Below are 12,491 nucleotides of genomic sequence, written 5' to 3' on the forward strand. Positions count from 1 at the left end.
CCAAAGAGTGATAATCGATACATGGGTTATCCCTGTCATTGCATTTCGCAGGGCTTGTTTGAATACGAGTTGTCGAGCCAATCAATTTAAGACGATGACCAAGTAATTTTTTCTTTCTCGTTGAGATTCCCGTCATTTGGGTTGCAGTTCTTAAGTCCGCAACTTAGGGGTCGATATATCCTACACTTCCAACACCTACTTTCCTACCTACCTATCCAGCCTCTGGCCATTATTAGCATCTCTCCATTTATATACAAACTCGCAGCGCTCGCTAAAAGACCACTAACGCTTTGGAGTCTTCTAGCTTTCGTCATTATCCTGCCTGTATTCTCTGACAATCTGTCTCGCTCGTGTATTATCTCCTTTTAGGCTTATACTTATGGTGATTTATATATAGCTGGAGATTATCGTATAATACTGACCCCTTTACTCGTCTATTCAGATGAGCAGCTCAACTATCAGCTTCGATCAGCGTTCCGTAAAGGGGCTGGAATGCGCATCAGATCGAATGGGTAGAATGAAAATTGATAGTATCTAAAGTAGTACCGAACGATCTTATCCCATCTTGTCGAGGTGACTTCTGTAAAGTTGTTTCAGTGGTGTCGAGGAAGTTGGATTGGATGAACATTGCCGTTCGTCCAGTTCCACTGACAGGGTCGTTTATCTGCCAATCCTTTCGTAAGGTTCTGTTATAGAAATGTCGCAACTTTGCGCTTCTCCTCGAACCAGGGAGACGTCGAGTTGCTGGTGGTTTCATCGCCGTGCTTAAAGAAGAACAAGGACTTTGAGAGGTTGCTGAGAGTCAGCTAGGTATAGCACATCAGTTGGCTTTTCGGTCTACATGGCTGCTCCTGTGAAGATCAGGGGCCTTGTGTACCTTTTGTGTACCTTACTCTTCCAATTCACTAATTTTGCTGCATCAATACAGCCTTTGGAGGCGAAACTGGCACATGGTTAAAACTCCATAACCCCTGCTGGAACTCCCATTTAGCCGAAACCGGAGACTTGTCACAAGATGTAAGATGCTTTACGATATTGTCAATGATATTGACGTTGCCGGTTGCAGTCGAGTCTCTTAGTTGCGGCTGAAACATGCTTGTCAGCGTAAGATGAAAATCGAAAACGCCATCGACAGCCACCGCGACCGCAAGACGGTGTTCAAAGGCAACCGCCCGTACGGCAAGCAGATCTCCAAAGGAGTATCCGGGTACGACGAGCTTTGGTGGATCCATTCGGGGCCGTGCAACCGCGTAATCGACAACGGGTGTTACAATACTTTCCCATTCTGCGAGGAACCCCGGCCCTTGGTTTCGGCGAACTGATGGCTGGCCCGGACCTTCAAACGTAATGAAATTATATCCTTGTGCAAGAGAAGCAAAACCGAAGACATGCAGTAGGTTCTTCCTGGCGTCCGTCATATCCGTTACATGCCACTATTGTTGGGGTGGTTCATGCCGTCGTCCTCGCTCGCAGTCCGGTAGAAAATGATTGGGATGTCGAAGTCGTCTCCGCGGAGCACCACACGCTCTGCAGGTATCGGTGCCACTGCAATCGCTTTGTCGAATACGATAGTCTATTTCCCCCACAACGTTTTAATCCGTGGATCTCTCCGGTCTCAGAAATTGGCGGCTCGATAGTAGGTGGCTACTCGGAAGAAGGAGCCGCGGAGGGAAACTTCGTGTCTTGAGCCTCAACACGTTGCGCAAGCCTGTTGAATGCTTCATCAACGCGCTCCATGTCCCGGGGCTTGATGAGGGACGCTACTTGTAGGACTTCGCTAATATCCGAGCCATGGTACCGGGCTAGGGCCTGCGTACACAGCAGCTCGGGGCTTAGGCTGTCATAGTTGAGCGAGGGCATCTTGTAACCTAACAATAAAGTTTGCCGTCAAAAGCAAATTATGGACAGTTGTAATTCCTGTAACAGATTCAAGTGGCAATTTGCAAATCGTTGTGCTTATTCCTGACCTTTCGTGGCCCAAATAATCAATCGGTCTAAGCCTAGTGCTTGGTTTCGCGCAACCGGCGCACATTTTTGGGCCCACGCATTAGCCCTCGCAAAAAATTGCCATGGTAAGCCTGGCTGATAAATTATGATAGAAACTCCTCTCTTTGAATGTGACGTACATGCAGTCATTGATCGATGGGAACACCTCTCCGGGTTAGTTGTGAACTGCCAGACATAGTATTTTGCTGGCCCTTCCTCCCACCTCTTGCTCAGTGAATGCTACTACAATTGAAGCCGTTGTCCTGTAGCCTTCAAGTCGCACCTGGAATGCGGCGCAATGTCTATAGCGATATACCCAAGTCACAACGTCGACGTCAGCATCACGTTCAGGGCACGAACGAATCTCTCTCGATCCTTTATCCCGTCCTTTACCACCGGCGACGAGATCAGAGGCACAGTATCAATCACTACACATGGTGATTTAGAGATTTTGAAAGCCTAGAGGTACTACTCATAGGTATGGCTACGTGTATTACTTCATCCGTCCGTTGACTAGGTTTAGGGGAGCAGTTTACGACTGTCCGTGGCGGAGTTCCTGAACAAGCCCGCCACGAGTTCCTGCGCAATGTTCAGAATCTCGAAGAATCGCTCCTCCCGGTTCCCAAAGTACTCAGGCGTGGAATGATATATGAGTTTCCGTTTAGACTCCTGCTCATTGATTACCTACCGATTTCCTCATGTTTGCATCCAGTCGAGAATCCCCTTGTGAGAGCAGCTCACCTGTACCTGCCACCCAGCATCGGGGACGCGAGTATTGCTGGCTTTGGCGGCAGACTCCGAGATGACTTCGCACCGCCGGGTTGTCGCATAACTTACAGTATCCAGGCAGTTCTAACCCAAGTCATTACTGTAACGAAAAAACGCCAGACAATACTGTTGAAGTCACAAAAGATCCGTGTAAGGCCAACTGCTGGTGATGTATCCTTCCCACGATTAACCTTCGACCCTCGAGGCAACAACTACACTTACCGATGTGCGCTTACAACTACGGGAAAGCATTCTGGACTTCCCCAAGGCCAGTTCTCTGTTCTCCTTCAACAGCCTGAGACAATCTGGCTACCTCTTCGAGATCCTCACACCGAGGTTATGAAATCCGCTCGGCTTATCTTGACATATATTCCAGCAAAAGCTACCCAAAGCGAGGCAATTTCCGGTTCGCCACATCCACCTGAGCAACTGCCAGTTATTAAGTCTTTCAAGGGCCACATCATAGCTACCACCTTGTACCCCACCATGATCTCACTGAACTTTTCCTCCTTTCTCACCCCAAAACGACGGGGCTTGTTCGGCAGACCCCTCAACTTCTTCGACCGGGATATTCCATTATGTATTCCTTCATCCCCAACGCTTCAATGGATACCTCGGAGTTTGCTGGAGCCACCACCCCTGAACGAAACACTACCCGAGCTTAAATACCAAGGGCCAAATCAGGTTTACTACACAGCCTCATTGTTATTACCCGTGTCGCTGGGTCGTGAAAATTACGTTCCAACCTTCCATTCTTGCTTCATGTCAAGACTATATAGTCTTTGTTTACAGCTTGATGTATCCCAGCCCGGGTCGGCGCCACTACAGACCATTAAGCTTAATGTGCCACTGGAGATTTCTGCGAAGCGAGATCCGGGCGTTCTGCCATCCTACAATGCCACGCTTGGGGTTGTTAGTACTTGTTCTTAGAGTAATGTTACATTGTTCTGGTGCTTTATCTCAAATGGTGTGGTCGGACCTAACACCTCCGCGTCGATACAAACGCAATCTGCAAATTCCACCTTCTCTACCTGCAGCAACGCAGATAGTTGGTAGTCAAGTCGCAGGGTCTCATTAGTTTACTAGTCAAGTAGCCCTGGGTAATTTCACTTCTACACAGTCTAGCCAGGTTAGGAAGTTATCGACCCTATTAGGAAGTTGTCAAAACTGAAAATAGTAAAGCCCATTAATAGGTGGGTGAAAAGCACACCGCCTCATTTACGTAGTTAGCACCTGTCTTGGCACAACTTAGGCCCCCTCCCCATTTTTCTCTCTGCGTAATCCTTATCTGACCATGTATAGTGCATACACTATTATCGGAAGCTTATTAGCAACACTGCATTGCGATAGTGTACTATTAGATCAGGATTTTAAACTGCTGAATTTCTTTCTGCTCACTCTGCCTCAGTCGAGTTGTTAGCTACGAGCGGATCATTCGGCGCTCTCGGAAGGTGCGGGTTCGAAGAGATACTGGCGCCATGGACAAAGATGAGCGAGCTCGACAAATAATACATCTCATGAAGTGGATACCTTATCTGAGCAGCAGCTGGCACACACAGGGACTGCTCTCGTGGAAATCGTGAAACCCTAGACCTTAAGCCCCTGTGAACTTAACGTAGTGCCGCTCAATTTCACCCATCTGGCCTTCTCCTCTGATCAAGTGTATGCTACCTTGTACGGCGTCCGACTCTTTCGCTGCCACGTGTTGGGCAGTTGATTCCCAGGCCAGAAAATTAAACCATCCAATTCCTTTAGGGTTGATCCCCTCCACAGCGATGTCTTCGACGATTTCCGCATGAAGGAAACCTAGACCTCCCTGAAACGATCCTAGAATCCTCAAGAGCTTCTCGCCCTCGTCGGAGTAACCCTTGGGGACTGAGAAGAAAGTGGCGACCTCGATAATAGGAGCGCTCAAGATTCTCTCACGCTCGACTGGGTCGAGATATACGTGGAACATAAACGGAGGATCCGTAATGACGGGCCCCAGAAATGCTCCGGCCGCAGCGAAGTCTGTCTCAGACTGCTCGAATGCCTTATGATAGGAGATGTCGTCCCATCCTTCATAAAATCACCGTTAGTTCTCATCTCGAATGTTCGCTTATTCATATGAAATACCGATAATCAGATTGACTTTATTTTTATTCTATTCCCAGCGTCCCCATTTCAGACATTGAAGCCCTTCTCGCTTGGACAGAACTGAATTCAAACCACTAATGACCTCATCAGCGTTCGCTTCGGGCTGCAAAGTGAGAGTGACAACTTCGGTGACTGGACGCGGCATTTTGGGTTGAAGCAAATTGAATGATGAAGTTATCAGATTGCTGTTGCCCAGTGTATGTCAATCAGCTACCACGACATATGAAGCTTGGGGACACGGCTTTAAATATTCTCTTTTCTTACCGCTTAATGAAGCCCGGGGATCATTTTTCTTGCGCGGAAAGTTGCCTTAATCTACCCCAGTTACTCATCATCGGCTGTCCGCAATAGACACATTTGATAAAGTTGAATTAGTGTCTATGCTGAGTAGCAAGTGGAAACCTGTCTGAACTAAGCTGACATCTTCCGTCAAGGTGGCACCACCTGAACTTCTGGCAAATTATGTCTTTTCAAGTTTGTAGGCAATCACGTCACATGCCTCTCGCCGGCTTAATGGAAAGAGCCTGTCACCATCTTTCGCGGTATGAGAAAAGTCGTGTTTCTTCTTTGAGCTGAGCAGAATCTCTTCGTAATGGCGACTAAGTCTTCTCGAGGCTGTTGGAATTGCCGAAGCAGGTAAATCCCCAATCTGTACATCAAAATCTAACGTTCTCAGACCGAAAGGTCGGCTGCGACAGGGGGATTCCATCATGTGAGAACTGCCTCAAGAGGAACACACTCTGCCCAGGGTATGGATTTCGCCTTTCATGGCCCAAGGCTGGCGATCAACGCCGGTCAATGAGGGCTGGAGTTCACAAATTCCCTTCGGTCGTGGCCGACGAGGTGCAGTTCATCAACACGACGGCGGAAGACATGGAAGTGCCTCTAGGGTTCGATGCTTTGAAAATTAAAGCTATCCGACTACCTCGCTTGGAAGTGAGGACCTTGCCCCCGAGCCCAGTGTGCGTCGACCGTTCACTTTCCACTGGCAGTAAGCGCCGCTCGCACTGAATCGGAACATTTTCTAATATATTTAGACGTATCTATGCTCTCCAGGATGATATCTGGTGACGAAAACTCTTCAGACCTTCACAGCTTACTCTTGCGCATGTCACTCGTTGACGAATCGTTACCTACACTTGCAGTGCGCCACTCTCTTACATCTTTGTCTCTACTCCACACCCACGGCCAGGTCGCTGCGCGTAGCAGCCGTGGCAAGGCACTCTCTGCCATTCGGCGATGCATTACTGGTAGATTGACTCAACCGAGCGAGGTACTGCAGGTCATTTCAGCCAGCTTGCTTATGGAACTATACGAGGTTGGTGCTCCTCCTCCCTGTAACCTTTCAGTGGTAGTTGACATGAGTCAGATCTACAGCCATGAATCCTCCTCAAACACATGGACTGGCTCCTTCTGTGGGTCTAAGAAGCTCGCGAAGCTCTCGTACGAATACGATGAGGCCTATGAAGGCGACATAGCCCTGGTCCTTGACTGGCTATTTTACCACAACGTTATGTACAAGTTCACGATGCGCCACTGGGGGCAACGGAATTCAGAACAGGAAGATCTGGCAAGAGAACCGACCATTATTTCTAAGGATCTGTTCTCGCCTAAAAGACATATTGTATCTCAATCATCGCGTTTGACATAATCACCATAGATCAGCTAACGACAGCAGATTATTCCGAGCTTAGGGTGCTCCCTCCTGCTCCTCGACACATTCTCTTCTATCATCGATGCAGTGCTTGAATCCAATCATCCTGCATACCACTGTGAATCGCACCAGCAAACTCTCCGCACCCTGGCCCACAAAGTCGACAATATCCAACAGACCGAACCACCCGAGGACGTCAACCCGCCATTAAAGGGAACATCATCCCGAGTCACTAGCACAGCGAACCTCTTTCGTCTCGCAATCAGGATCTACCTCGAACGCGTCGCAAGCCGCCCCATTCACTCACACGACACCATAATCCAGCTAGCGCGTGATGCGCTTGGCCTTGTTCTAGAAGCTGAACATTCAGTGCAACGCTTTCCCCTCTTTGTTGTTGCACTTGAGTTGCAGGGAGAAGAAGAGCGCGCCGACATTCTGCACTTATTATCTCGAGTATCGGAAAGGGTTCCAGATGGGCTATTTTCGCTTCGGAGGATGGTTGTGAGGGCGTGGGTGAGGTTGGATTTGTGCGGTGGTTGGGAAGGCGTTGATGCCTTGCGTCTGCATAGTGAGGTAATATCGAGTAATGTTGTCCCACCGGCGTTTGTGTAAGAGGGTATGGGAATAGTGGCAATGAATACGTGGTCTACAGCGTGCCTCTTGAAACAACTAAAAATCGCCCTATACTTCTTGAGGTGTCTCCAGTCTCTCCAAAGATAAACGAGATAGAAGCAGCCTTCACCGGTAGTCTTATCATTGCAGCGAGGCGATGCTCATTCCTGGGCTAGCTACACTGCGAACAGACGTAGATAGACACCGTCGTGCTATTGCTACGTCTGATTAACACTATGTACACATCGCAGCAACTTTCCAAGTCAGCCACACATTAATCATACTCTGTTTTGTCATGCCGAGACTTTACTCCTAGCTTATCAGCCACATACGTCAAGCTGTAGAAGACAAGCCCTTCAATAATCCGTATACAGCTAGAAAGTTTTAGGTTCTACTCAGTCACGATCACTGAGGAAAGTTTTCCCGACAGACTCTATTGTCCAATTTTGACGAAAAGGGGCAGTTATATATCGACCGAGGTCCCGGTTAGCTCGATTGGATAGCAATATTTAGACCAAGACTTCGCGCTTATAAAATCTCGATGCCTGCTCCAACAACGCTGACAGTCGGTGCCTCTCGGGGCCTCGGACTCGAGCTCGTTAAACAGCTCAGCAAAACCCCAGATCAGCACATTATCGCAACTGTCCGCTCCCCTACGGACAGGATTCCCAAGTCCGACAATATTACACTCCTCATTCTCGATCAATCTAGTCCCGAATCCGTCCTTGCCGCAGCGTCCCATGATGTCGAGCTCGACACGTTGATCAACAACGCTGCGATTGGTGACGACGAGCTACTCTTGAGGACCACAGAATCTAGACTTTTTGAGTACGTAAACACGGATATCCTCGGTCCCATTCAAATTGTCAAGGTGTTTCTCCCTGCTCTGCTTGCATGCCGGACAAGGAAGGTTGTCTTCATCTCCTCCGAGGCCGGATCGCTCTCGCTACAGGTCGATATCAACTTTGGCTTCCGTGGCCCGTATGCTGTTTCCAAGGCGGCGGGGAATATGGTTGTTGTGCAACTGCATAATGAACTGAGGGAGGAAGGGTTTAAGGTTGTTGCAGTTTATCCAGGGTAGGTTGCAACGGACATGGGAAGGATAGCTGGTGATGGTGGTATGGCGCCTGGAGAGTCAGCATCACAGGCGTCGAAAGTCATTCAGAAGCTGCAGGCACGAGATTCAACGAGACTTTTCAACTATGACGGTACTATTGTGCCCTGGGAAGGGTTTATGCTGAGACTTCGGTGCGTTCTGATCAGAGCTGGGGTCTTCACCAAAGCAAAGGTCTGTTGTCCTCGCGAGGAAAAAATGTAGTTCTACAGACGAGTCCCAGACTTCTGACTGTAGTTATGGAAAGCTTCCAAAAGGTCCCCTAGAATACAAATTGCTTTATCAATGTACCGCGAAACTACAGGTAAGGCAATCTAGTTATAGCTTCAATCCGTGGTGTAGATACCAATGTTGTTCTCGAGAAGAGGTTAATCGAAAGAGTAATTCAAGGCATCTTTTACTAGAAGGAACTTCGTAAGCTAAATCGCTTAGCGGTGAGCATATCAGGTGTACCCGAGGCTCAAAGCAGTAGTACGAGCTGCCACAGTGTCAGGAGAAGGTGATCATATTCACAGCTTTAACGGCATGGACAGCCGAGATCAACTATGCATCAGTCTGCGCCCGCAAAATTCAGGCCAGGCCCGGCGCATCTTGGCGACTTCCATATCGGGAAGCCACCTGCCTGTTCAGCTTACGGGCGGAGCGGAGAACTCTACACTAACGCCTCGCAAAAAGCTGCCCTGATTTCTCCACCTAATTAATGCCGAACTTTGCTGACGAATAGCTTGCTTCCGTCCGCATGAGTCTTCTTGTAGGCGGCGCTCAAAGTTGTCAGACCTGCCACGGGCAGCACGTTTGGTTGGTAGGATAACGGATATATAATGGACATTTGAGACTTGCGGGATCAATAGAACAATTGAAATTTCAACCTTTATCAGCATACCTTCTGCGATGTCAGTGACTACTCTTCCAATCCGGCCAAGTCCTCCACAGTCCGAAATGTCTGAATCTACCCCCCGTATCCTTGTTACTGGAGCCACTGGATACATGTTTGTGACATCCCTTCACCTTCCCATATACCTGCTTCTCCATCACTAACAGCCACAGCGGCGGCTCTGTTCTCAGCGAGATCCTCCAAAGCCCAGCTGTTGAAGCTGGGTCAGTCTCAGCTCTCGTCCGTCGCCCCGACCAGGCTGAGGTTCTCCTTGCTCATGGCGTAACGCCCGTTCTTTTCAAACACCTCGATGACCTTGAGACTATGGAGAAAGTCGCTAGGGATTTCGATGTCGTGATCAACTGCGCGAACGGCTTTCACGCGAGTTCTGCAGTTGCCCTCATCACAGGCCTTAGCAAGCGCAAAGAGAAGACTGGAAAACAGGTCCATTTCATTCATGTTAGTACATGCATCAGTCGTTGGGCAGACTTTTCTCTTCACAATTACTTACACGGCACAGACCTCGGGAACTTCCAATCTCGGCGACTATCGCATTAGCGGCAAATACAAGGAAAACCGCATCTTCACCGACAAGGATCACATCTTCGCATACGAAAAGTATCGTGAGGACATGGAAACATATCCGCAGCGCACAACGGACATTGCAGTCGTCGAAACCGGTCTCGCAACTTCTGTGCGCACCTACATCATCATGTCGCCAACCATCTACGGTTTCGGTAGCGGGTGGTTTAACACTATCTCCATCCAGATCCCTGCTCTTATACGAACGGCCATCGAGAAGGGTCATGCAGAGGTCGTCGCTGCAGGTAACGCAAAATGGAACAGCGTGCACATTGCGGACCTTGCGCTGCTCTATGAGATTCTGCTCCGCGGGGTGCTCGAAGGGAGGAAGCTTGCGTATGGTTCTCAAGGGATTTATTTCTCTGAGACTGGTGAACATTCGTGGCTGGACCTCGCGGAAGGGGTTGCAAAGGCGGGCTTTGAGCTTGGGGTCTTGGAGGCGCCCGCGCCCGTGAGCATTACCTTGCAGCAGTCAGCGCAACAGTGGGGAAAGGGCTCGCTACAGTATGGTGAGCTGGGATGGGCTTCATCGTGAGTTTCCCTCTCGTCATCCTTGTCCAACATTTGGCGCTAATGGGTTATATACTAGGTCCCGCACTCGGGCGGTCATGAGTCGCGAAATCGGATGGAAACCGACCAAGGGGAGAAGAGACTTTGAGGAGAACTTCTCGGAGGAGTTTCAACTGATTTTCAACAGAAGCAAGAAGCAGTAGGAATTGTACACCACAATGCTTTTATGACTTCTACCCCGTGGGCTGAGCCCTCCTGTGACTGTGAAAATCCTGGCCGAAGAGGTGCCCTAGGCCGTAGCTGCCAAGACTTATTCTCTGGGCTAACCCTCCTCACCGGTCAAGGTTTTCCTCCAATTGGTCCCCGGTAATACCAAGTTTCGGGACATTACCTCTTCCCAGGAGCATAGTTACTATTCGTCACTAGTCCAAGAAACAACCAAATGTATATCCGTGCTGTACCGGGAGTTTGGGTCGATCCAATGCCCGTCCAGAAAGTGGGTTGATATCACGGCCCCCAGCATCGTTGGACAACGGTACAGCCAAATAGGACGTTCCAGCACTCTCTCCATGCTGTATCCGAACAACGAATTGTTCATAGCAACGGTAGCAATGCTTTGCCTGTCAGATTGCCAAAGGATGGCTTTAGGCCTCGGCCGTTCAAGCTAATTAGTACCTCATCCAGCCATGGTACATGGGAGCGAGAACCTGATTAATCCGTCTGCTCGAGACTTTGGATTGATTCTTGTAGGTTACATGACAGACGAATTTGTTGTGCATTTCGTGTCTGCCAGGGACAGCAGTGGCAAGGACAGGAACGATAAATGCCGAAATGGTCCACCCCTGTCGGTCGCGTGTCTTCATACACTTGCTGACCACTTCTGTCCAGCCCCGTGGGAGCGTTTCGTGGCGTTATGAGATGTACATCGGTGCAGACAGAGAGAGACACCGCGTCGTGACATATCCGGGGTTGTGTTATGTTGGACAAGGATCAAATGATGCTCGAGGTGAGAGAGGGGGGGGGGGAACCCAGCTCGTTGGGAATTTCGGTCGGGCTAAATAGGGTGTAGTCGGCAACAAAGGGTCAGAGACGCTTGTTCCATTATGTGGTGCAAATATGTCGCCGCTCCCAGACCAGTATTGGGTAGCCGTGGGGTAATGCTATTGCCGAAAATGTTTTTCAGGACAATTTGGTCGTTTTCTTACGGCTGTCCACCCCGCAAACTTGTCAGCATGGAGTATTCGAAGCACAGATCCAGAAGAATCGTATCGCAAGTGTGAGGCCACATTTTGATGGGCTTGAACTGCGAGACCTTTTTGCTTGTGATGAAAACGTAACGCGGGCGGAGTTGAATTTAACGCATCCTTCGGTGTAAATGCGCCGTGTCTGCCTGTTAGTGATGGACGCTGCAAGCGATTTGGTCGGAATCTCTGTGCTGGGCAGAATCTTCACTCCCCACGTATCGCACTTTTCGCTTCAAATAGGAGGTGTTAAGAGGCGCAGGCTTAAGGACTGTCTCTGATCTTGATGATCATCAAACGGTACGGAGCAACTCACTGATTCGCTGTGAGTGCCGCGTTGACATAACGATGGCTCTCTTTGCCATACGGCGGATGAACAGGGCTCAGTTTTCACAATTGTAACCCCCCATCAATATGCTATTATGCATGAGTTGCTATTACGGGAAATCTCTTACATGCGATGCTGCTGCACTGGCCCGATAAGCATTGTGCCAAGGTGGCGGCCGCGCCGAGAAGCGGCCGCTGTTCAATTTTGTAGTTGTGATGAGGCCGTGCGTAGCTGTTGATAATATGTTACCATGTTCTTCTACGCCTCCTTGTACTGTTAAGTAGTATCTGTGGCTCATCTCCTCCACGAACACCTTCAGCTTACCTGGCGCCGCTCCAGAAAGCAGACGCATGATGGTCCGTGCACTGGAGAATGGTTCGGCCCTAATCCAAGCAAAGAATAATCCGTCACAATCAGTTATGACGTTCGTTACCGTTCGTAGCTCTCCTCGAAATTGGTGCGCAGCGTGCTATCGACAGGTCTGGAACCTCGGATGTAGCTGATTTTATCGTGGGAGGCGGAAACAAGCGTCTGTCAACAAAGTCAATGAAACCTTATCGAAGGGTTAACTGAGAATTCAGGAGCCCTCCAACCAACCAGAAGTACCAACTTTCTTTTTTTCTCGCATCCGCGGTGCAAAAGCTTTATCCCTGCTACCAGTACAACGATGTTCCACTCCACTGTCC

General features: G+C 49.3%; 6 protein-coding genes across 6 annotated transcripts; 3 read left to right on the forward strand and 3 right to left on the reverse strand.

Annotated features, from left to right (window-relative positions):
* Nucleotides 1-905: 905 nt before the first annotated feature.
* Nucleotides 906-1,418, reverse strand: PV08_03730 (uncharacterized protein; the record flags this gene model as incomplete). Its single annotated transcript, XM_016378081.1, has 1 exon — nt 906-1,418. The coding sequence occupies one exon, from the start codon at nt 1,416-1,418 to the stop codon at nt 906-908; it is 513 nt and encodes a 170-aa protein (XP_016236758.1).
* Nucleotides 1,419-1,644: 226 nt separating this feature from the next.
* On the reverse strand, nt 1,645-1,860 carry PV08_03731 (uncharacterized protein; the record flags this gene model as incomplete). Its single annotated transcript, XM_016378082.1, has 1 exon — nt 1,645-1,860. The coding sequence occupies one exon, from the start codon at nt 1,858-1,860 to the stop codon at nt 1,645-1,647; it is 216 nt and encodes a 71-aa protein (XP_016236759.1).
* A 2,488-nt stretch (nt 1,861-4,348) lies between these two features.
* Nucleotides 4,349-5,035, reverse strand: PV08_03732 (uncharacterized protein; the record flags this gene model as incomplete). The annotated part of the gene is made up of 2 exons (XM_016378083.1): nt 4,349-4,812; nt 4,963-5,035. The coding sequence occupies 2 exons, from the start codon at nt 5,033-5,035 to the stop codon at nt 4,349-4,351; spliced, it is 537 nt and encodes a 178-aa protein (XP_016236760.1).
* A 653-nt stretch (nt 5,036-5,688) lies between these two features.
* Nucleotides 5,689-6,541, forward strand: PV08_03733 (uncharacterized protein; the record flags this gene model as incomplete). Its single annotated transcript, XM_016378084.1, has 3 exons — nt 5,689-5,881; nt 5,928-6,208; nt 6,260-6,541. The coding sequence occupies 3 exons, from the start codon at nt 5,689-5,691 to the stop codon at nt 6,539-6,541; spliced, it is 756 nt and encodes a 251-aa protein (XP_016236761.1).
* Nucleotides 6,542-7,697: 1,156 nt separating this feature from the next.
* Nucleotides 7,698-8,474, forward strand: PV08_03734 (uncharacterized protein; the record flags this gene model as incomplete). The annotated part of the gene is made up of 2 exons (XM_016378085.1): nt 7,698-8,233; nt 8,258-8,474. The coding sequence occupies 2 exons, from the start codon at nt 7,698-7,700 to the stop codon at nt 8,472-8,474; spliced, it is 753 nt and encodes a 250-aa protein (XP_016236762.1).
* Nucleotides 8,475-9,209: 735 nt separating this feature from the next.
* On the forward strand, nt 9,210-10,439 carry PV08_03735 (uncharacterized protein; the record flags this gene model as incomplete). The annotated part of the gene is made up of 4 exons (XM_016378086.1): nt 9,210-9,259; nt 9,318-9,603; nt 9,665-10,257; nt 10,316-10,439. The coding sequence occupies 4 exons, from the start codon at nt 9,210-9,212 to the stop codon at nt 10,437-10,439; spliced, it is 1,053 nt and encodes a 350-aa protein (XP_016236763.1).
* Nucleotides 10,440-12,491: the final 2,052 nt, after the last annotated feature.

This window comes from Exophiala spinifera (assembly GCF_000836115.1).
Source record: "Exophiala spinifera strain CBS 89968 unplaced genomic scaffold supercont1.3, whole genome shotgun sequence".
Taxonomy (NCBI): domain Eukaryota; kingdom Fungi; phylum Ascomycota; class Eurotiomycetes; order Chaetothyriales; family Herpotrichiellaceae; genus Exophiala; species Exophiala spinifera.